The following is a 23,166-nucleotide window of genomic DNA, read 5'->3' as shown; positions in this document are numbered from 1 at the left end:
GGGGGGGGGGGGGAGATTGGCCTGCGCGTAAGGCTGACAGCCTCACCACCATCTCTGAGCCACTTGTCTAGAAAATGTGGGAGTCTCGATGTCCTGTTAGTTTTACCTTACCTGTTCTTCTGTGGGAGGTGTCTGGTTTCAGTTTCAGCCAAAGCACAGTGCCTGTCCTGATCGAATTTTTTTATCACTTTATTGAGCTCCCCCTGTCAAATACCAGGATATTTCTTGAAATTGAGCCATGAACACTTTACTTCACATCCTTTAAATATCAGTATCCAGCAATATTCTTGGAATATTCTTGGGGGTAAAGGGTGGCCTGCGTGTAAGGCTGACAACCTTGCCACCATCTATGAGCTGATTGTCTAGAAAATGTGGGAACCTCGACATCTCACAACCCTATGGGCCTCCATGACCTGTTACAGGGATACCTTTGCTTTACTTACCAGTCATCCTAATCCAACCTCCTATCCAGTGGGTACCAGGGCCTCTCTCCCTGGGTGTAAAGCGGCAGGGTCATGAAGCTGACCACTCCCGCCAGCTATTGCAGAGGTCAAGAAAATGTGGATTTATACAACTGCTCCCCCATGCACCTTCATGGCATAGTGCTTAAATAGTTAAGCACAGGGACAACTTTACGCTTTTCCAGTCATCCTGTCTAACCAACCGGCCAACTAAACTCAGTGGAGTCAAGTTCTTCTTCACAGCCCAACAGTCACATAGCCACCAAATAAGTTTCCACCATTTTATGAAACTGCTGTGTTCATGAGCTTGCCATTTGTCCCTATCTTGTGCAAGATGAATCCAGTCCATGTCATCATCCTGCTTTTTTTTTAGGTCCATAATATTATTATCATAGCTCTATCTTCCTAGTAGTCTCTTGCAGGTTTTTCTGACCAGACCTCTTTATCCATATCTCTCCCATGTGCTGTGTACCCTGCACATCTGATCCTCTTTAGTTTGATCATTCTAATGGTATTTCCAAGGAATGTGAATTATAAAGTTTCTCAGTATGAATTTTTATTGTGCATCCTATTATTTCACCCCTGTTAGGTCCAGGTATTCCTGCACCCTCAATCTGTGTTCTTCTCTTAATGTTAGAGGTCAAGTTTCACCAGTCACATACTTGGCACTGTAGTCTGTGCTATTGACAGTGTCCTTAAATAAAACATATATAAATTGCTTGTATATGTCCTTTCTGGTAAAGTATCCAGTTCAGATGGCCTCGTCCATGGTCTTTTGTACATAACTGGATACTCTGTACTCCAGTCATCAGGTGCAGAAGAAGGAAAACATAATGACAAGCAATTGCTTGAAGATCTGACCTCCAACACACTATGCATATGCACACATGTTTTGGGCAGCAAGTGATTGCCAACATAATTGTGCCATACCAGTGAAGAGTCAGTTGTCCTTTTAGCAGCATGACGTCTTGTTATGTAGTTATTTTTCATTTCCTCTTTCCTGTAAATGCAGAAATGCGTAGTTTTATAAGTGGAATTTGAGGTTTCCTTGGTGGTGAATGTTACAGTTACAGCCTCAGATGTATATAGCGTGGTAAATAGATACCAACATATCACAAGAATCCGCATCATTGATCATCAGAGCGTGAAGTAGAGAGGTTCCTCTGAAAGGTTGGTGGTTACCTATGAAGCTATGCAGTTCCACTTCCCAGAAGACTGTAACTCTATAGAGGGTGCATTTGCACAAATTGTATATCGTATGCGTGCTTCTGCTTCTGCATGCAGCAAAACTTGATATGAATATGTGAGTGAGTTGGATTGAAGTGACCTTAATGAACAACAAAATCAACAAGCCTTTTAACAATGCCTTTATAATCACTGTACATAGATTATTGTAAACTTACAAAGCTTGGTGCTGCAGACCAAATCTTGAAACATTTTGACAAGAGATTTTCTTAAGTTAAAAAGTTTACATAAGTATGATATGAGGCTGTCACAGTGGTACATATGAAGAGTTCTGTCTACTGGGATATTACATCATGTCTGTTGGAAGTCAGCCAATGTTTTGGAGGAATATTCTGCTTCTATCTTCAGGGTCAAAGAGTAAGCCAAGCAAGAAACCAGCATGAAGCAGGCAGCAAATTGCTGCTGGCTTACTGTTCAGCCCTGAAGATGGAGGTGACATGTTCCTGCAAAGTGCTGGTTGACTTTCAGCAGACTATACACTGTTATGTCCCAGCAGATAGAAGGTTACACAAATTAATTGTTTACTAATCTTCATTCTTTCACTGCATTAAGTGATAAAGTGCACAGAAGCACAAGTGCCAAGTTTGCAACATGATACACCATCTTTTTTTCCCACATTTGTGTCATAACTTAAGTTATTGCCTTTGACATATATTATGACAGTTAAGATTAACATATTGTGAAAGGGAACAGAATTTGTTACTGTTCTGAACCCATCAGCTTACTTATTGAGCTCCACAATTGGTCTAAGATACCATTTATTTTCAGATCTTTAAGCGTAAACATAATCATGTTAGGCAGGTTGCTGACTTTCCTTCAAAACAAAATTATTTGTGGTATAGCCTGAACGAGAATCTGAATCTGTTTTGCTGACAACGAAATCGTTTAGTAGTAGTGACCAGTAGCTGAGACTTCTGCAATGGAATTCTGTTTCTGGACAGCGAGTAAGTTGATGGATTAATGAACATGTTCAAGTACTAAGCACTTCATATTTTACTGAGGTTATATGTTGAGAATAATTATTGCTTTTTAAGAGTCATTTTATATATTCTTTAGTGATCTTAATTTTGAGGAGTCTGATGTAATATGTTCTTTTTAAATAAAAACCATCCACCCTCCATCACATATTTTCATTCTTCAAGGGACATGTTGATACAATTCCCAACCTTAAAATGTCATACTTACTTTTGATTTATGTTAATTGGGTTGGTAGGTAACTGTTAGTGTCAGTTGCCATAGGGATTGAAAGTTCAGTGCCACATCTTGTCTACCTGTTGATTCCAGTCTCTCATACCAGTGCTTCCTGTGTTAGGACCCCAAAATGTTTCTAGGATATCTGAATTGCAAATACTGTTACTACTACATCTTACTGTGTTACAGATGACATATTCATTATAGTAGTGTTGCCAACTGGCAGGCACATTCCTGATAAACGCTGCAGTTGGCAAGACCAAGACCTTGGAGAGAAGTAGGTGTCAGGGGAAGTGCACTGAGTGTTAACAGATGTTAACTGGAAGGACACTGTTTTATACTAAAGTAATTTTATTTAAACATGATGTGAACTGGATTCAACTGGCCATTATAGCCTTGCACCAGTAAATCTTGGTAAGCTGATGCAGAAGCCTGTTGTGTGCTCAACTTACAGAACATGGATACATGAACTGAGCAGTTTGTGGGGGGTTGCTGTATTGTTGCTATGAGCAGAGGATTTGTGCAGTATCAAGAATGTTACAGTAACAAAAGGATTTTGATTTTCTTCCCTACCCAATTTCCCTTACACCCAGAATTCCACTAGCAACATCAGTAACGATATCTAATAGTTAAGTGACTTGGGGACAGTGGTTTGAGTACAGCTGGATACACTTACCATTAACAGTGGAAATGCTTTAGGTGTGCTAACATAATTAACAACCAGCGTTCACTATACGTTGCTCATAACCTCCAGACACTTCTCCAAGACAAACCACGCTTACCCATAGGACTACAACTGCTCTGTATCAGCCAACTGACTGCCACATAACTTTAAGGACATAAAATCCTGTACCTTATATCATATTGTCACAGGTGAATATGTTGTGACCTGACAGCACTACCACAAGTTGACTGCTTAATGTGGGAAAGTATACTGAGGTAAACATGAATCACTCTCACTCACTCACTCCCTCATGGAACTGAGCCCTTCTAGAGAAGCTGCCAATTTTGCAGCTACTCAAGAATATCCCCAGCATTTTATAGAACCCGAAGGTTTATTACCATGTTCACAAGAGCCCTCCACTGGTCTCTATTTTGGGCCAGATCCAGCCAAACCATACCATCCCATTTCTGTCTAAGGTCCATTTTAATACTGACCACCTACCTATGCCTTCATCTTCCCAGTGGTATCTTTCCATCTGCTTTTCCCACCAGTATCCTACATGCATTCCTCTTCTACCCCATTCGTGCTACATGCCCTGCCCCTCTCATCCTCCTTGACTTGATCATTCAAATTATAATTGGAGAAGAGTACAAGTTATGAAGGTCCTCATGCAGTTTTCCCCAACCTCTGTCACTTCATCTCTCTTCAGTCCAAATATTCTCCTCAAACACCCTGTCTATGTTCCTCCCTTAATGTCAAACTAAGTTTGACACCCATACAGAACCACTGGCAAAATTATAATTTGTATATTCTAATTTTTATGTTTTAGACTGCGTGCGAGAAGACAAAAGGTTCTGGACTGAATGGTGGCAAGCATTATCCAAGTTCAATCGCCTCTTGATTTCCCCCTCAATGAGGTTTTGATTTCTTATAGCCATACCCAAATATCCTAACTGTGCCACATTTTTAGAACATCTTTTACCTACCTTTATGTCATGATTTTGCCCTGCATTTTGGTGACAAGACAGCAACATATGGACTTAGTTTTCTCCGAGTTTACTTCTAGACCAACCTCCTTACTAGTGTTTATCTTTGTGGTATCTATTTTATCACCCAGTAGACTGACATCAGTATAGATCAACAGCTGATATGTCCCATTTAATTTCAGTCCCACCTGATTTTCCTGGACCTTCCTAATGTTCCTAATGGCATATTCTAAAGCAAGGTTGAAAAGGAGTGGCGATAAAGCATAACCTTGTTTTAGACCATTCTGGCTAGGAAATGTATCAGACAAGTGTTTACACACATGGACTTTACTATGTGTTTTGTTTAAAGACATTTTAATAGCCTAACTAGTTTCATGGGTACCCCAAACTATGTCAGAATATTGTACAATACTTCCCTCTTAACTGAATCACAGGCTTTCTTAAAGTCTAAAAATAGCTGATGTACTGTCTTATTGTACTCCCTTTTTTTTTCTGGTATCTGATGAATGCAAAAGATCTAATCAGTAGTTGATCTGTTACGTCAAAACCCACACTGATCAACCCCCATAATTTCATCCATGTACGTATGGACTTAACCTTGAGAGTATTGAATAAAATGTTGTATTAAGTTGAATGCAGTGATATCCCCTGACAATTACTACAGTCAGCTTTATAACACTTCTTGTGAACTAGTATAATAAGACGCCTTCCACTGATCAGGCAATTTTTCCTTATGTCAAGTAGAAATAATTGGTAAAACATGAGCATACAAGAAAATGTTGGTAGGGCTTTTACAGAATAATTTGATGTTCTCACAATGGTGGCCATGAATGTGATCTTCTGGGTTGTAACACGGTGCAGTTTGGAGAAAGCCAAGCTATAATCTAGGACTGCTTCTTCTGGTTTTTGCTTACCTTACTCTTCAATCCTAGAGATGGAAATGTTGGGCTTTTTCAAAACAAAATGGTGTTACAACCTTGAAGTGTTACATCATCCACATAAGAGTAGCAGAGCCCACCGGACAGCTCTCACTGCTTCTGGTATTGTACATCTACAACAGTGGTATATGTTACATCAACAGTTTATATTTTTACTTAATGTATTTGTGTGTAAGTTCCTATAAGGGCTTAAATACAATAAATAATGAGGTACTCTGAAGTGCACTTTCTTTTCATGATATTATTATGTGAAAACAAAAAAGTAAAGTCACAGAACATTCATAGATGGTGTTTATCTTCAAATAAAATTGGTACAAAGCTTTTCAAAAGCATATCATAGTAAATATAGGTATAAAATTAAAGATTCCACAATAACACCTGCAACTTTCATACGAATCAGTTTTCAGTGAGATAAGCATAAACAACTGTTGGACTCTTTAAAATCCCGATGCACACTGCGGTTGGTAGTTCGTCAGAAATACAATGATCTGGACGACTGTAGGGCCAAATTGTCAATGAATGCAGATGATGGAAATGATGAAACATGACTTCTGAAATTTCTGTCTATGAATGCAACAGATTGTCACTGGTCAACACAATCATATATCACATCTGAACTAGTTTCTAAGCCATTGTCTAAATCAGCCTCCATAACATTGTCCTTATCACCCACTTCATTTCCGTTTTGATCTTCTGATTTTCTTTCCTTCTGCATTTTACGCTTTGCAGATGCATCTTTTTTCCCCTTCTGCATTCTTCTGAAATCTGTAATTTAAAAATTAACAGTGATTATGGCATAAATTTCATTCACAGAAAACGCGCGCAAACTGCAAAATGCACTACACTGTGCTGCATCTGACATTGCACTGTGATTTGTGTACATTTTTTCGGTAACATGTTAACTTACATTCAAGTACATCTTGCAAAGGTTCCAAAAAGTTGTTGAATTCCACATTCCCAATCGCCTGCAATACGTCTTGTCCGCTGATCGTCTTTCGGTTATTGCTTGTTGCTACCAAACTGGCTGCAGAGGTTATGTACAAAATGTACACTGATGCCGACTTTGCAAATGCTGTTCTTGCTTCCTTGGCAATATTGACACCATCAGGAAGTGCCTCTTTAATTATTCTTGTTATTACGGTGTTTGGAAGATTTAAGTCTTCCAGTCTTTCGGCCATAATTATGGTCTATAGAAACCAACCCACATACACTTTGAAACAACTCTCGAACAACAAGCGCCTACAACCGCGGCACTACAAGTCTTACCAACTCACCAACGCTGAGTTCCATGCTGACAAACTGCTCAATCTTGTACATGAAACAGTGGCAGTCTTTTGCATAGTCCACCCACAGGGTCCACAGAATACAGACTGAATTAACCCCAACCTGCAAACAGTATATAAAATAGCGTTAAGACATTATCGTTTCGAACAAGCAGAAGTCATACAAAATCATGATAATGAGAATGTTCGCAACATCGGACAAGGCGAAGCCCGCCACAGAAAGTATAAGAGGCTTAAACTTGGCGGCGGTCAGGCATACGACCGTTCAAGTGACTTAGAGTGCCGTGGTAGCGAATAGTACTAGAAATAGAGCATAATCTGCTGTACTGACCCTGGACTAACAGAGGCCTTGTATATGTTGTACATAGAAGTAAGGAATAAGTGTGAATTTGTAAATGTATGTAAATACAGACAATGGACTTATTAATACAGACTGACTGACAAATGACGGACCCGACCTCTCGACAGAGAGGGCGCCCCACATAGATAAGACAGTAAGTTTCATTCAAAAGAAATATCTGGTCATGAGCCCCAGCTGGGGCACGACACCAAGACAGACAGACTGACTGACCGTCAATTGCAACATGACTTTGACTATCTTTTCGAACTATATGACCTCTTTCTTGGAAGCTTCCCAGGCCCAGCAACTAGTGTGGATTTTCCCCAGTCAATACTTCTAATGGACTGCAACAATCTAGTTACTTCGGTTGCGAAGAGCTCGTGAAAGATTAACAGACAATTGGACACATATTAGTTGTACAGTAAAAGTCGTTGTATATTTATATCAAAATATCAGTCTAGAAAATTATTTATTTTTGTAATCTCATGGCAAGGAAGAAAATTTTATGTAATATGCTAATTGCACGCTTACGGCAGTCACTTCTCCATGCCTTACGATCATTGGTAGCTATCAAAGAGCTCAACGACATTGTACCCAGCGGTACAAGGCAAGTTGAATGTGTAGTGAAACCATGTGTTGGGGTAATGCTGCTCCCTTGTGTCGAAATGTTTAACTAAATATCGACGTCGAGATGTCAAATATGGCGGATAGTGATGTGTGCTTGAGGTGTTGACACTCGCATGAATCACCTATTGTGTCAGTGGTAGTAGTGTATGTTGTGTTGGTTGTAACAGCAGTGAGTGCGATGGGCCGTCTAGAAAGTGTACTTAAAAGATTAGTAAACATGTATGAATAAAAGTGTCCGAAATTCCTGTTCAGTGTGGCTCGGCGTGCTGTGCCTCAAACAGACTTGGGAATGGTCCCAAATCATGGGCGCCCAGCAAGCCAAGGAACGCGTAGGATCTTCTGGAGCTCTTGCCGTTAGGAACACTATCAGGAACAAACCACGCGTCCCCAAGGATGGACGTCAGCAGGGATCAAATATTTTCACAGAACACAGTGGTGAGTGTACTTATACCTTAGGTTCCGTGTTAACTTCAGTAAAGTTCAGTACATAAAGCACACAGTTTCCGTCTGGTATTGACACCCACCTGGTAACACAATTCCAGTATTTTATATGTTCATTTATATGTGGTTATTAACTTGTTTCCAGTTCAAAATGTCTCCTGTTCCCATTTGCAGTATTGGAGTGTAAAGATTGAAATACACAAAATTGTAAATTGTTGTTTTGTGTGGGTATTTGTGTCTTATATTAAGGGGTTAACATTGACTGAAGATGGGTGAGAACAGGGTGAGGAGGGGAATATTTGTATCTAAGAGGAGGAAGTGACTGGTGGATTTGAAAACAGTGTAATGAGGAGTTTATGACTTATACTGTTATGATCAAATTAAGGGTAATGAGGTGACTAGAATTTATAGCACTTATGGGAAAGAACAAAAAACGCATATAAAACTCTAGATGGCAGACATGAAAGAACATCATTTGAAAGAGCAAAGGATAGATTCAGGAGGATAATAGATAATGTTAGCATAGAATTTAAAGACTTGGTGCATGAGAGTGTTGACTGGATTCATTTGATTTGGGATAGGGTGCAGTGGCAGGTTATTGTGAACAGCAAGGAACCTTGAGGTTCCATGAAAGCAGGAAATTTCTTGATCGTATGAGTGGTTATTAGCTTCTGAAGAAGGATCCAGCTTTGGTGATTCATTATTTTGCTTGTTTCCTTGCTTACTTGTGTCGGCTGCTTGTCTGTTACTTTGTTGCGAAATATTTCAAATATGGTGTATATTAATATCAGATAACTTTTGTGTTGGGGATCCAAATAATTTTCGTAACTTAAAAATATCCTGCTAAAACAGTTTGGTAAAGTTCCCAGTATTCAAACAAAGATTTAGGTTTTGGGCCGCGCCATAGCTCAAGCTGTTAGTTGTTGGCTTCCCATCGCGGCGGCCCGGATTCGATCCCGAGTCTGGTCAAGTGGGATTTGTGGTGGACAAAGTGGCACTGGGGCAGGTTTTCTCTGAGTACTTCGGTTTCCCCTGCCAATCTTCATTCCACCAATTGCTCCACAATCACCCTCACCTATCATGTGGGGCTGGTACAATAGGCCAGAAGTGGCTGCAGTACAAGGGGCTTAGTCCCACCCCACTAGCAATAAGAAATAAAAAGATTTAGGTTTCAGAAACTTGAACGTTGTGTTTGACGTTTGCTTCTTGTTGTCAATGAAAAGGATATTTGAATGTTGAAGTATATTTTTCTGTTAATTTTTATGCTTTTGAAATATTCCATCAAGGATCATAATAAAATAATATAGTGAATTTTATTATCTATGCTGAAGTTGTAGCTTTAGTTCCTCATATTTGTTAACCCAGCTGCCTCTCACTGGCATACTTTGAGACCAGCTCTACTATAGTGCGCCCACTAGAACCCTTCAATCTCCATATTCCATTCCAATCATATAGCCATTCTGTTCACATGAATGTTGGTAGTGTTAACTACCTAATAGTGTTCTGTAGCAACAAGAGGTCTGGGCTTGTTGACATAGGCCACAGGAGCCTGGAGGGGAATACAGGGAGTAGGAAGCCTCAAGGGATGTTGTCCCTAGCATCCATGGAACTTCTTCCGGTTGCCTCATTGTAGGTTTCCAGGAAACTCTTCAGGGATTCTGCTGAGTAACGAATGCAGTTTTCTTTCTGTGGCAGTTCTTACCAACTGTGTTCGAATTGTTGACCCTTACGTACTTCACTGATTATGAAGTAGTCTGTTTAGGGTCCTCCCCCCCCCCCCAATATCCCTACCACCTTTTTCCATGGTCAGCTTACCGTTCTGTTTACTCAGAAGTTTGAGGCAGCAGGCTCTTCCGAAACGTCGGCAGCGATGTGCCATAGTACACGACGTCACGTCAAAGATGACAGGAGTCATGGCAATGAGACACTTGTTCACTTACGGAAGGTCGGCAGTTGCCGTCAGTACTCTCTGCAGATGGCCATATATGTATGTATGTCGATCTCATTTCCTCCGTGACATCTGTGAGAATTTGCTGCTCGTAACAAGGTCACACAGTAGGCAGTGACCGGGATGAACGTGCTGGAGGCTGTTGCCATTTGACCGCCACTCAGGCTGGACTAACTGGATGCCATGTTACGCGGTAAAGGAATGTTGCTGTGGAAAGCTGTCAGTCTGTAACTTGACTTGTCGGTGAGAATTCGTGCCTGCTCCATACCAGCCTCCCACAAAGTACATCTGAATACTGGTCAGATTCAGTTCGCTAATTCACTGTCAGGGCGCACGGTCGCAGGACTCCTTTGACTCCTGTTGAAGTGGACGGCACGCTACAGTTCGGCAGACTTGTCTGTCACCCAGAGTCACGTTACAGTGCACATTGGCAAGTAAAGTTCTATATAGTTGCTTACCAGTTTATTTGAAAATTCCCAGGGTGCCATAGATAATATAAATTCGTGTTCGGTTCTGCACCACCCTTACACTTCTAGGAGTGGGGTGAGACCGGGTGTCATAATGTTGCGGACTGAAGTGGACCGATTGCAGCAGCTCCATGTGATAGATGAGCATAACATTGGTGGAATGATAATTGGAAGGGGAAACCGTAGTGCCACTTCGTCTACTTGAAACCCTACGTGGCCTCTTTGGAAACAAAGAATCGCCGTTTGCGAGGCGTTTAGGTTTGGTGGATCTGAATTTGTGACGGCGTTGACTGAGATTTATTGTTTTCCACCGAAAGGTTTATAACTAAGTACTAGACCACGGGGCGCTGCTTGGTTGAAAATGCTCGGTACGGACAGCCCGGAGCTCAAGTGGCAGTGACTACCGGCAGTCACGAACACCGGAAGTTACAGCATTGACGGGTCTTACCTGAAACTACCTCCCGCTTTTGTCTCTGTGCTGAAGATGAATCATGCCTTCTACAACGAAAATAGACGTAAATTGCCCAGTTTTTTTTTATGTACGTCGTCATCATGGTTCCTCGGACCATCAACTGCCCGCGCAGGGTTGTTCCTTTGTCGGTCGCCGCGGGAGGGCATTGCGCCGTCTTGCGCCCCACACGGTGTGTATTACTGTCCACTTAGCTGATTTTGTAAATGGAATCAGAATCCAATTACACTGTAGCATTCACGATCTCAAGATTACTGTCTTCTGAGATGCGGTGCCGTCTGGTCTGGTAGACGTTACCAACCGATAATCGATGTATCATTTACGTGGAGGTTCTCACCTTTGTCGACTGGTCCACGGCCCTGCGCTTCATAGCGACCGGTGCACCGCCGGCTGCAAGGCGCGTACGAATTTTGCCGAAGAATCAGTACGCCTGTTGGCCGACAACGTTCGGAATGAAGTAGTTACAATTCAGGGATCACAAGTGGTGTTCAGAATGCCGTCCTTGTTAATTTCGGATCGATCTCACCTTCGACGACGCTGTAGAAACCAAATGTAAAAATGAACCCTGTTAGCTGGATCACGCGGCTGCAAGGCGTGGATTACTTTGTTTCTTGTCTGCTAAGAGTCCGGTTGATCTAAGTTTATTCACCGAACTGTGAATTGTTTGTCTGCAGAGAACTCTTTCATGAAGAAGTTTACGTAGAAATTTTCGCCAACACTTTCAAATACACGTTGCTCTGTAGTGTACCGTACCAAGATGGAATACACTGCTCATTAATTGTAACAGAACGGCTAATGGAGCTGGTAACTACCGCCTTCTACTGACAGATCATAAACAAATTCCCACACATGAACTGCACTGCTCGCCATGAAACATAATGCCGTCAAGCGGTCCACAAATTTAATAGTTTCACTTAATTCCAAACGCTGTCGGCCATCAAGCATCCTACCTGCGTTTCAAAAAGCGGTAGCTTTGCTGGCTGAGGCACTGTGCTACAAGCCGGAAGATCGCGGGTTCGATGTTGGATATCATTGGGTTTTTAAATTGCCCTAATCCTTCCAGCAGCATTATGGTCCTGGGGTCGACTCAGCCTCTAACAGAAATGTGTACCAGAGATCTGCCTGGGGGGTAAAGTCCGGCCGGCCGGCTCATAAGCTAGATAACTTTACTGCCATCTGTGAGATGTCAAGGATCCCATAGGGATTGTCTACAAAATTTGGGAGCCTTCACGTCTGTCAACCCTATGGGCCTCCACAGAGATAACTTTGCCTTGTTTACTTTTTCATAATTTTCCTCCAGCATATCGGCATTCAGAGGAAGATTCTTAGCTTTGTGGGCCGGTTCAAGGCGACTGGTGCATCGCCGACTTTAGCCCATATCGTGTGCAGTGAGCCCCGTTCCATCCCCTTCATTGAGGAACGCCCAACGTGGCTCCCAAGCAGGGAAGTGGTTTTCAAACAAGGCTTGGAGCTTTTCAGCTTTTGATGTTAGCCGTCGTAGGAAGGTTAGCCCCACGTATAGATGTTGTCTGCAGATGCATTGATATTTTAATTAAGGAGCTCTTGTCTTTGACTGGTAATATAAATCTGTTAATAGGGCGTTTAATAACATTCAAGGTTTTTGTTCATATCCAAAATGTTTTTATGTTATATTCAGTGATTCAGTATTGAGGGGGTGGGTTTCTCCATGCACCGCGACTTCTTGATAGTTATTGTACGTCCCCCTTTTAATTTCTACAGTCTCCATCCCCTACCGGTACTGGTGCTCGCTATTAGCCCCTTTCTGCCAGCAAGGTTTCTACCCTCTACTTGGCAGTGGTATCTAGTAGTCCCTTTCTGTCAGCGAGGTCGTCCCTCCTCTGGCAGGGATTCCTAGTCCCTTTCTGCCAGCAAGGTTTCTACCCTCTACTTGGCAGTGGTATCTAATACTTTAGTCCCTTTCTGTCAGAGAGGTCGTCCCTCCTCTGGCAGTGGTACCTAATACTTCCCCATCTACCGGAGACATTGGAAACTACTTTGGGCGGGAAATGTTGGGCCTAATTTAGCTCAGCGGTCTCTTAGAGACATGAGGTTCTTTTACGTGCCGTAAATCTACGACACGGGACACACGGCTTAAGTCCCTCCCGGAGGACTTGTTCCCCGAATTTTTCCGCCCTTAAAAATTCCACGACCTCCGCCAGGTTTTTGAACCCGCGTACCTTGAGTCATGAGGTGGGAACGTTACCCCTAGGCTACGGAGGCCGCTTTTATGTTATATAGTTTTTAGTATTATGCTCGTTACCTATTTTCTGTTATAATCTGTGTCTGTTTACATTTTCTCTGTTTAGGAATTTTTCTCTATTTTTCAGCATTTGCGATTGGTTTTTAGCTGTTGTCAAGCATTCTAGTAAATTAAATGAATAAATAATTGAACCGAGTTTTTAAAAAGCAGCTTACTCCTTCAGTGAAGCACAATAGATCACTGAAGGTCGCGGTGCAAGGGTCGAGAAGGCCCACCCCTTATTCATTCATTCAATCATTCATGCATTCATTAATTCATTTATTCATGCTCCTTCAATATAGTACTGTGCACAACTTTGGAAGAGATTGACGGATTTCCATGAAGCCGGTAAGCGGCGACCCCATTCTTTTACTTTTAAAATTCCTACCGTTAATAATGGGGCAGGCGCTAGCGTAGTTGGTTGAGGCACACTGTGCTACAAGCCGGAAGGTCGCGGGTTCGATTCCCGAAGAAGTAATAATTGGATTTTTTTACCCGCACTATGGTTCTCGGGCCGATTCAGCCTCTAACAGAAATGAGTACTAAGAATCATTCTGGGGGTAAAGGGCAGCCGGCGCGTAAGTCTGACAACCTCACCGCCATCTGTGAGCCGATTGTCTAGAAATTGTAGGAGCCGCGACGTCTCATAACCGTGTGGACCTCCACGGCCTGTTACAGGGATAACTTTACCTTTTTATACCTCTAATAATATGAAGATGGCGGTGTCACATAAGTTTGGATCCTCAAATTTTGTGTGGTAATGAATTTCATAAAAATACTCAGCTTGTGCGTGTAGCATGGACAAATTGCAGCTAGGCATATGGAATTTAATGCAGCAGTAGACGGTAAACATGGGCACCAAGCTCTGTATGAAATGTTGTCCAGTATAAACATGGCTACGAAGCGAATCTGTGTGGAGTAGCTGGTATGAAAGTTATGTACCGAATTGGATCACCGTGTAGTACACTTGAGAACGTATACTTCCTGCTAGCTTCGTCCTGAGGACAAAAACATTTGAAGGAAACGCTGTTTACAGGACTTCTTTTATTTATATGTATGTATGTATGTATGTATGGTGTGCGAGCTCTGAGATTCTCGCGGTGGTTACTGTGAAGGGGATGTGACGTCATGTCTTGCAGGTTTCATAGAAACTTGCTGCTTCTGTCTTCCTACCCTGAAGATGATGGATGCGTTAAATTACAGAAAACAGCTTCACGTGTATATTTGAATGACTGTCAGTAGCATGAAACTGTATAGTGTTGAATGGAAGGATGATTATGAATGATGAGTTTGAAGGGTTGTAGAAGGAACCGGAAGGTCTAAGTGTAGGTCACGACTTTGGGTAACCATAATTAAATATGGCGTTTGGAAATCAGTGATGCGACTCGTTTATAGAGTCCCTGTTTCAGCTTTATGTTGACGGTGTGGAATTTGGCCGGCGGAAGGTCCATGTGCAGCTTTGCGTGTCAGTACAGTGTCTAGCTGGAGCATGGAGGATGGTTTGTCTTCGGAGGAAGAGCGGCTTCATTCCGCGGAGGCTTCGAACCATAGTTCCGGTTCGTGAGGGTCGTCTCTGCCTCCTGTAATAATGTAACTTATTTCTCTGTTTCGTACATTGGACCTAACGTGGAACAGCCGGAGAATAACATTAAATAGGTTATGGGGGTGTGGACTGCGCAGAAGCACAGCGCAAGCAATATGCGGCACCTGGCTTGTTCTGCATCATCCTACACATTGTATGTGTTATCTGCTCTCACAATAAACGGCCGCTGTTTCCCTAAACAGCAGTGACCGGTAGGTCATTGTGGCGGAGACAAAGTTTGTTTTCTGTGAGGTACGACAGATATAAAAAAAGGTAAAGCTCTCTGTAACAGGTCGCGGAAGCCTATAGGGTTTTGAGACGTCGAGGCTCCCACATTTTCTAGGCAATCTGCATACAGATGGCGGTGAGGTGAGCCTTACGCGCCGGCTGGCCGTCTTTTATCCCCGGGGAAAATTCCTGGTACTCCTTCCTGTTAGAGGCTCAGTCTACCCCTTGGCCATAGTGCGGTTAAAAAAAAAATCCAATTATTACCTCGTCGGGAATCGAACCCGCTGTCTTCCGGCTTGTAGCATAGTGTGCCTCAAGCAACTACGCTACCATGTATTTATTTATGTACAATGTAAATGAATTTCAACCACCAAAGGGTTCAACGTTTTATTACTTGACTTTACAGCGAATTAGAAAAGCCCGTGCAGAAGCCGACCTAGTACAACAGGTGTTCCGGTATCTTCTCTTATGTCGGTCTGTGTGGGTAGTCTCCGTCCGGTCTTCGCTGCAGCCGTGATGCGGGAATGCATTGCCGAACAGAACGGCCGGCGCTGCTGGCAGCTCGGACGACATGGCGCCCGGTGGTAGGGTGGTCAGCGAATAACGAATTAGAAAGGGCATGGGAAGGACGAGATCGTGACGTAATTTGACGTACCGTCTGAGCATTTGGCTGGGGGGAATGTGGAATCCCACTAGAAATGTCAAAGCTGTCTGGCTGTGGCCAGATTTTAGCCCGGGAAGTATTGAATTTGAAGAGGTAGTGGACTCAACCCCAGTTGCCTGTTCCTTGCGTGACAGTGATACCAACTTCCTCACTTAGTAACCAGCCAAGTGCCAGGTCTGAGATGAAGCCGCAAATTTAAAGACAGAGGGTGTGATAATGCGCTGCGTGGTCAGTGCTGTTGCGCATCCCAAGAGGCGGTGATGAATGAGAATATAGCAATGGTGGAATGGTGATTAGCAGGGGAAATCCGAAGAAACTCGGAGAGAAACCTGCTTCATTGCTACTTCGCCTATTACAAATTGTCGTGACCCGAGGTTGGTGAGTTCACTGAATTACGTTGGCCGAGCGGTAGCGTAATGATATAGTGATGATGATTGTCAGTTGTCTGGCTGAGCGTGTGCTCCAACGACAAAGAGCAAATACTCGCCACAGAATATAGAGGATTTATTGAACTGTGTGGTTGGCGGGCGTAAGTCTGGTCGGCCTTCTAGCAACAACCCAGAAAAAATGCACCCTTCAACTCTTCTCTTGTTCTTAAAAACTGATCTAAACTAAAGTTGCAGCCAAGTGTCTTGAGATATGAACCCCTCAAGAATCTCAAGTTACACCAGAGTTAGGCGAAGGGTAGGTTCCAGACGAAATATTCCAGGACTCCACTGATTTATGAAATGGCAGGGGTAGATATACGTAACATTTTGAAGTGGAGGCAGGTTACCCGTACGACATGCTATAGATTTCAGTAGAGGGCATGTCCCCAGACATCAGACTCGGAATTCGTAAAACTGCAGAGGAGGGAAAAGCCTTTGCGACAAAATATCACATTTTTACAGTCACCCGAGATTGAACCCAAGGTTCTGCGTTGGGGAGCCAGTTCCTAACCGCCTGAACTCTGCCACTGCACGCTCCTGTCACCGTTTGAAAATGCTTAAACGTCATAGACACCGTAAACAATATCAGGGCAGTTAGCTTTTGAACTTATAAATCAAACACCGACCTGTTGTCAGTGGTTGTCTCTGTGCTTAAGCAAGCACCGCACCAGGAAGATGTATGGGAAAGTGGAGTTACAGCTCAGTGCGTTCTTAACCTCGGCACCGGTTGGAGGTAACGAATAAACTTCTACCTTGAAGACAGAGGCAATATGTTCCACCGTAGCGTAATTACCAGTCCGTCAGGTTACACAGTGTCTTAACTCAGAGGACCACAATACGAACCGTGGTAGTGAGAATATTTCATGATGGATTATACTAATCATATCATATCATATCAACTGTAGGCGTTATTCGGCACAAGACCTTTGCCTTAGGACCCCTGAGATGACCGCTGTCCATGAGCTGAACCGCCCGCCTTCCGCTCTAGTATCGATTTGGTGCCTGGATTACAATGTCTGCCTAAACCTTAACTTCTGCCAGGTGCGTCCTCAGTAGCAGACTGAATGTAGACTGCCCAGAAGTCCGACACCATGCAGCACAGCATGGGAACAGTGCCCTACAGAAAGCATTTCTTGTGCCTCGTGGACAGTCTGGTCTGTGCATTGTACCCGTCTTCGTAAACCCTGACAGACAGGTAAAACTGGAATGGGAAAACAGTGGTTGAGAAAGGATAAAAGTACGAAAGTTTATAAGCGTGAGTCGATTCCATTAGGAATAACCCTTCAAAGCTCAGTGGTTACTATATTTACCACCAGCTTTAACACACTGAAACTGTGTTCTCTGCCCACAGAGTGTTTCATAGGGTTCTCACAATAAACAGCGACTGTTTCCCCAAACGGCATTAACCGGTTGGGCTTTGCAGTGGAGACGGAATGTGTTTCATGTGAGGTACGAACTGGATTTTTATACGTTCATTAGTCTTAGTCTTTAAACGGTTAAATCCCATGATAATATAGGCTTTAGGTCTCGAAGCCACGAAGAATCTGAATCCGGCTAAGCATTGTTCTGGCCGAGATTCAAACCGGCCACTTTCCAAATACAAATCAGAAATTGTATGTGGTTGATGGGCCCAGCCATAGTTCAGCCAGGCATTTGTGGATGGAATTGGCCGAGTTCGTGGTTCTGGTTTTAACCCTGTTTATTCTGAGAGTCACACGAAACGTAAATACACTGTGTTGTTAAAACACAATCTTTGAGTGTCAAAGCAGGAGGTGTGCACGTATATAGTTAGGAGCGGTGCTCTGAAGGGATAATGCACACCTTCATGCCTTTTCTCATGGTAAGGTGAAGGATACATGTCTATATCTTTTCGCTGTTTCTAGGCTCTTACAAAGCAGATGACCGACTTTCATGAAAGTCATCTTCCCGCCGTAAAGTTCGCCCTGCGGCAGTCAGCATTGCCGCCCAACTTGCTGTCTAGCGGATGTTTCATAGGTTTCCTCTGTCCCTTAAGGCAAACGCCGGAATAGTAGCTCGATTAGTTCACGACCGCTCTCTTCAGAACCCTCTGTATCCCACCATTCGATGGTGCATGGTCTAGATGCCTACAGCAGCGTAAAATAGCCCACGAAAACAACATTACAGTTAAACTGAAACGTTTCGGCGCGTTCTCTCCCTCTTGGATATCTCGCAAATCACAAGACTTACGGACAAATCGAATTGGACATGAAATGTGTTTTCTCCTTCTCTGTAAGTTTTGTTCGAAACATCTCTAGCTCGGATACTCTCCTAAAGGCGTACAGAGGTCTTCATTGTCAGATTTTAACCAGTAATGGACCGTGGTGACGAATTTGAATAAAAACTCCTCAAAATCAAATCTTGACAGTTCGCTCATCAGTTTGAGTTGGTACATGCGGACAGATATAGCAAAGGAAAGACACCCATTAATTTTAAGTTGCGAACGTTCCAAAACTATTATATTGTGGTAGGTGTAATTTCCTGTTCCAGCCACCGCAAGCATGACATCCGTGGAGTTACGTACTCCGTTATAGTGTTTGGCGGTTGGTTTGAGAACTGCGTGTGATGTTGGCATTGCGGCGGTGCTAAGCGTGTCTGCATATTGCGTGTTCATTTACGTGTGAGTTCTCGCAATCCCACCCCAAGAAAATAAACAATAAAAAACGGGAGTTTTAATTCTTCCCGCACTTTCTTGACTTTGCTTGTATGAAACTGCGTACCGCTGCCTTCTACAGCCCATTCAGAATCTCGTAGAAGCCTGTGTCGTTGGGAGCGATTGGTTTTCTGCAGAGGAAAGAAATGGTGTTCTCTGATGCTGAAGTGACGTGGCTCTGTGTGGCCGCAGTTCATAGCTACTGGATCTCGGAGTTAGCGATAAGACATCGTGTCACTTGAACACAACGATATCATTGTCTCAATTAGCCTTGGCGCTTTGAAACTACCCGGCCGGCCTACTCGACTAGCAGCGTTGCAGTGCTCACTCCGGAACGAGTTGTCTGCCGTGGATACTCCCTTTGAAGCACAGCTGTTACTATATTTCCCTCATGCGTTTCTTGTGATGCTCTGAACGCACAGGGATTATTGTGAGAATCATGCGGAACACAATACCGAACAGGTTGGAAGCTCTAGACTTGTGTTCTGGAGGCTCTCGCCTCGAATTTTGACTGACGGTTCTCATGGATTTCCTCAGCCCGTCCAATGAAATGCTTGAAGAATAGTGTATTGATTAGGTCACGACCGATTCCTTCAATATCCTTTCCATTTTTTTATGATTCATGAATCGTATTCAACGCTACATAGCCCCAGGATTACAGCTCACAGATGACGGTGAGGTTGTCACCCTTACGCGCCGGCCGCCCTTTACCCCCAGGAAGATTCCTGGTACTTATTTCTGTTATAGGCTAAGTCGACCCCAGGACCATACTGCGATTTGAAGGATTTAGGTCAATTGAAAAGTCCAATGACCTCATCGGAAATATAACCCGAGACTTTCCGGCTTGTAGCATAGTGCCCCAGTATATGTGTGTGAGGTAAAACAGAGTGGACAGACTGCTACAGTGTTGCCACTGTGCTGTAAGCATTCGTTGTCTCCTTGATTTCATGAAGTTAATCTCAATGCTGCAACTAGCCCTAATCCCCAACCATTGTCAGGGACGCCCTCCTTCTGATGTCCGCGTTTGTGGCTGGATGGGAGCCCATTAAGTTGTGACTTTGTGCTCCAGGCTAACCTGCGGTCAGCTCATTGTCATGTATGACGTCACTACTAGAGGTGTGTCAGTGAACACCGAGGTGACTTGAGCACATCAGAAACGAAGTAATACAAGTGACATTTTTGTGAAGTCTCTTAAGGCGCAGCGGTCATTACACTTACCACTCGCTTTAACATTAAAAGGGCTGTGTATTTTACCGCCACTCGTGAAACAGCAATGGAGGGGAGCCGGAAAGGGTCACCTCAGTTACTGGTGATATTGCCGCTCTCTTAGTCTCACAGACTCGTGGCAAAGTAGCATTTTTAAATTTTGCAGAAGTTACGCGAACATGCCGTGGAGGTCCATAGGGTTGTGAGACTTCGAGGCTACCGTCGGTTTACATGACGGAGGTGAGGTTGTCAATGGAGGGGAGCCGGAAAGGGTCACCTCAGTTACTGGTGATATTGCCGCTCTCTTAGTCTCACAGACTCGTGGCAAAGTAGCATTTTTAAATTTTGCAGAAGTTACGCGAACATGCCGTGGAGGTCCATAGGGTTGTGAGACTTCGAGGCTACCGTCGGTTTACATGACGGAGGTGAGGTTGTCAGCCTTACGCGCCTGCCGTTCTTCACCCCCAGGGCCATAGTGCGGCTGGAAGAATTAGGTCAATTGAAAAATCCACTGACATCATTGCGAATCGAAACGAATACAGAATACTTTCAACCATTTGCAGCACACGGTAATTATACGTACCATCTGCTTTAACATGAAGGAATTCTGCATTTTTCCCAAACTATATGTTTCTGTGTTGTGCACTGTTATAAGAATACAAAGCTGTTACGTACGAAAGCAGCATGACCGATTGGTGTCTCTAGCAGGCTTCAAGCAAATGATTCCCAAGTTCCAAGTCGTTACTGCGTGCTTCTCATAGCGCCTTCGAGGTTTAAAGTTATTCAGCTGGCTGTGGAGGCCTCCGTCTTACTCGCAGGGAGCTGACGCAGAGTAGGCGCGCAACTTGAATTCTGCTGTTGTCCGTGATAGCAGTATGGAAGCGATGAAGCATGTGACGTAACCTGTACCTGACCCTCCTTCAGGCTTCAGAGGGTTACAGCGTATTGCATTTCAGTTACATAACTTTGCAATAGGAGCTGACCTGTAAACAAGACATCTCGGTAGACAGGTGGCGCCCCCCCTTGACCGTGTGCGGGCTGCAGGCCACTGACCCAGAGAGCCACTAGTTCAAGGAGTGCACATGCCGAAGCGGTCTCGGTCCCTTGAAATGACAGATCGCAGATTCTTCTGTCCTCGCGTTGGGCGTTAACCCTTTAAAGCCCAGCTTTAAGACCAGCCGGCAAACGAAGTAATTGCTGTTCATTGTGACAGTCAGTGGAAAACATAAATAATACTTTTTCGGCAAGCTGTAGAAACATGGTACATATGTCAGGACTGTTATAAGTGTTGGGATAGTAAATGTGAGATCGGAAGTGGCTCCCGGTCTGGTGCAATCCCCAACATTCGCTAGCATTCTTAGGCCCCCCATACACACACAGTTTGGCCTTCCGTTCGGCCTGCACCGTTCAAGGCTGAAAGGCAAAACTGATGTGTGTGGTGCGGCCGGCCGGCCGGCCAATCGTTTGGACTGTAGGAAACCCGTCAGTCCGTCAGTTCTACCTCCAGGTCGATCGGCAGGACAAACTGTGTGTGTATGGGGGGCCTTAGGTGACACTGTACGCAGGAAAGAGCCCTCACAGCCATGAACATGGGTGCCGAAGGAGGGGGCGAGACAGGCATCCGTTTCCCCTTCCCCTGGATTTTTGGAGAAAAATCAAAATTGAATACATTTCCTGTCCAGTGAGTACCGGGGGCTCTTTCCACGGGAGTAAAGTGGCAGGGGCGTAAAGCTGACCACTCACCTCCAACTAGTGGCGAGGTAAAAAAAACGTGGATGTATACGTCCACTCCCCCATACGTCTTCATGGAGTAGTGCTTAATTATGTACACGGACAACTTTACTTTTATGTCGTCTGCGTTTCAGCCCCACAAATGTAGGGCTATCTCGCTCCCCCCCCCGAAAAATGAAATGGTGTCGCACATTAAGTTCTCAGGGCGCGCAGACATCACGGTACCGAGCTTTGGCGGAAGTGTGCAGAAGAGGAAGAGCCAGTCAGCATGCGGGGAAAGCTGTTACGGCTTGTTCTGATGTCCCCGCTCGGCGTGCAGGGGGAAGTGACACAGTTTTGTATGTTGTCTGGCAGTGAGGGTCCGTGGCTGTTCTCTTTTAGGTTCACGAAAAGTAATGGTGCAAACGGTGAAGGTGTTGTGTACGTGTGTGAAATTGAGTCGCATTGTTTCGTTGTTGCGTGTCGATTCGGAAGCTGCGACTGTTGCATTGTGTACGCAGAGGCTAGGAGTGTCCGAGGTGCTCTACTCACAAATGTGGACAGTTGTGAGTGCTAGTCCAGAGTCGGCGTGGAGCACTCTTATCTCTTCTGTGTATCTGCGTTAACTCCACGCAGTACCTGGACTGTATAACGTCAAGTGGTTGGACGGTGGATGAATGGAAAGGGCTTGGAAGGAAGTTATCTTGGCCTAATCGAGGTAGTGTCCCGGAATTTTCCCGAAGGGACTGAGAAAACCGCGACAAACTTGTCAGGATAGCCGGTGTCTCGGCCGAGAATTAGAAACAAGCACCTCCCTAATTTGAATGTAGACCGTTCTTGAGAAGCTGATAGTTGTATGGACAGTAAAGAAAAAACTCGCAGCATTTATGGCATCCGTAGGTTCATCACCCTGTTCACAACAGCCAGCCGCTGGTTTGTATCCTCATCCAGGTGAATTTAGTCTCCACTTCTCCATTTCATTTCTATAAGACCAATTCTAACGTTTCCCTCACATCTACGCCTAGGTTTTCTAAATGATCTCTTTTCCTACCAGAACTTCGTATGCATATCTCTTTTGTTCCATGCGTACTACATACTGCACCCATCTCATCATCCTTGATTTGATTATGCTTAGTAATATTCAGCAATGATCGAAATTAATGTAATCGCTTAACGCTTCGAAGTTCCACACACGTGTATCGGGCGGGGGCTGACTGTTCTTATCTCCGAATTTACAGCCCACTTTCTTCGATATGGTTCGTTGTCATGTCGTTTTGTTGCCACTGCATTTGTAAGATTACCCGTTGGCAGTTTCCTGTGAGGTTTGCAGAGGAGCGTCGGTCTTGCTAACCCAAGT

The 23,166-nt window shown here is 44.0% G+C and overlaps 3 protein-coding genes across 6 annotated transcripts in view; 2 read left to right on the top strand and 1 right to left on the bottom strand.

The window, feature by feature from the left end:
- Nucleotides 1-1,735, top strand: part of LOC111873896 (E3 ubiquitin-protein ligase LRSAM1) — a 27,022-nt gene extending 25,287 nt beyond the window's left edge. Inside the window, exon 16 of the mRNA XM_023868978.2 lies at nt 1,529-1,735. The gene's annotated coding sequence lies outside the window, so the exon portion shown is untranslated. The remainder of the gene's footprint in view (nt 1-1,528) is intronic.
- Nucleotides 1,736-5,699: 3,964 nt separating this feature from the next.
- LOC111874313 (DNA polymerase epsilon subunit 3) lies at nt 5,700-6,757 on the bottom strand. The gene is made up of 2 exons (XM_023869710.2): nt 6,393-6,757; nt 5,700-6,250 (listed from the first exon to the last, which is right to left on the bottom strand). The coding sequence occupies exons 1-2, from the start codon at nt 6,661-6,663 to the stop codon at nt 6,069-6,071; spliced, it is 453 nt and encodes a 150-aa protein (XP_023725478.1). The 5' UTR covers nt 6,664-6,757; the 3' UTR covers nt 5,700-6,068.
- A 1,050-nt stretch (nt 6,758-7,807) lies between these two features.
- LOC111874215 (tyrosine-protein kinase Abl) overlaps nt 7,808-23,166 on the top strand; it is a 50,461-nt gene continuing 35,102 nt past the window's right edge. For all 4 annotated transcript variants that reach the window (XM_033755408.1, XM_023869542.2, XM_023869546.2 and 1 more), the window contains exon 1: nt 7,808-8,170. In XM_033755408.1, the coding sequence (XP_033611299.1) occupies nt 7,957-8,170 (214 nt within the window). In that variant the 5' untranslated portion in view covers nt 7,808-7,956. The remainder of the gene's footprint in view (nt 8,171-23,166) is intronic.

Source organism: Cryptotermes secundus, unplaced genomic scaffold (assembly GCF_002891405.2).
Source record: "Cryptotermes secundus unplaced genomic scaffold, Csec_1.0 scaffold47, whole genome shotgun sequence".
NCBI classification, from domain to species: Eukaryota; Metazoa; Arthropoda; class Insecta; order Blattodea; family Kalotermitidae; genus Cryptotermes; species Cryptotermes secundus.
Note: the sequence above shows the minus strand (reverse complement) of the source record. Positions and strands in the feature narration are given on the sequence as shown.

Bases quoted from the DNA above. Each gene is read 5' to 3' on its own strand.
- LOC111874313 (XM_023869710.2), bottom strand. From the start codon at position 6,663: ATGGCCGAAAGACTGGAAGACTTAAATCTTCCAAACACCGTAATAACA. The intron at 6,251-6,392 runs GTAAGTTAACAT...TTTAAATTACAG, and splicing joins TTTGCAAGATGTACTTGAAT to ATTTCAGAAGAATGCAGAAG.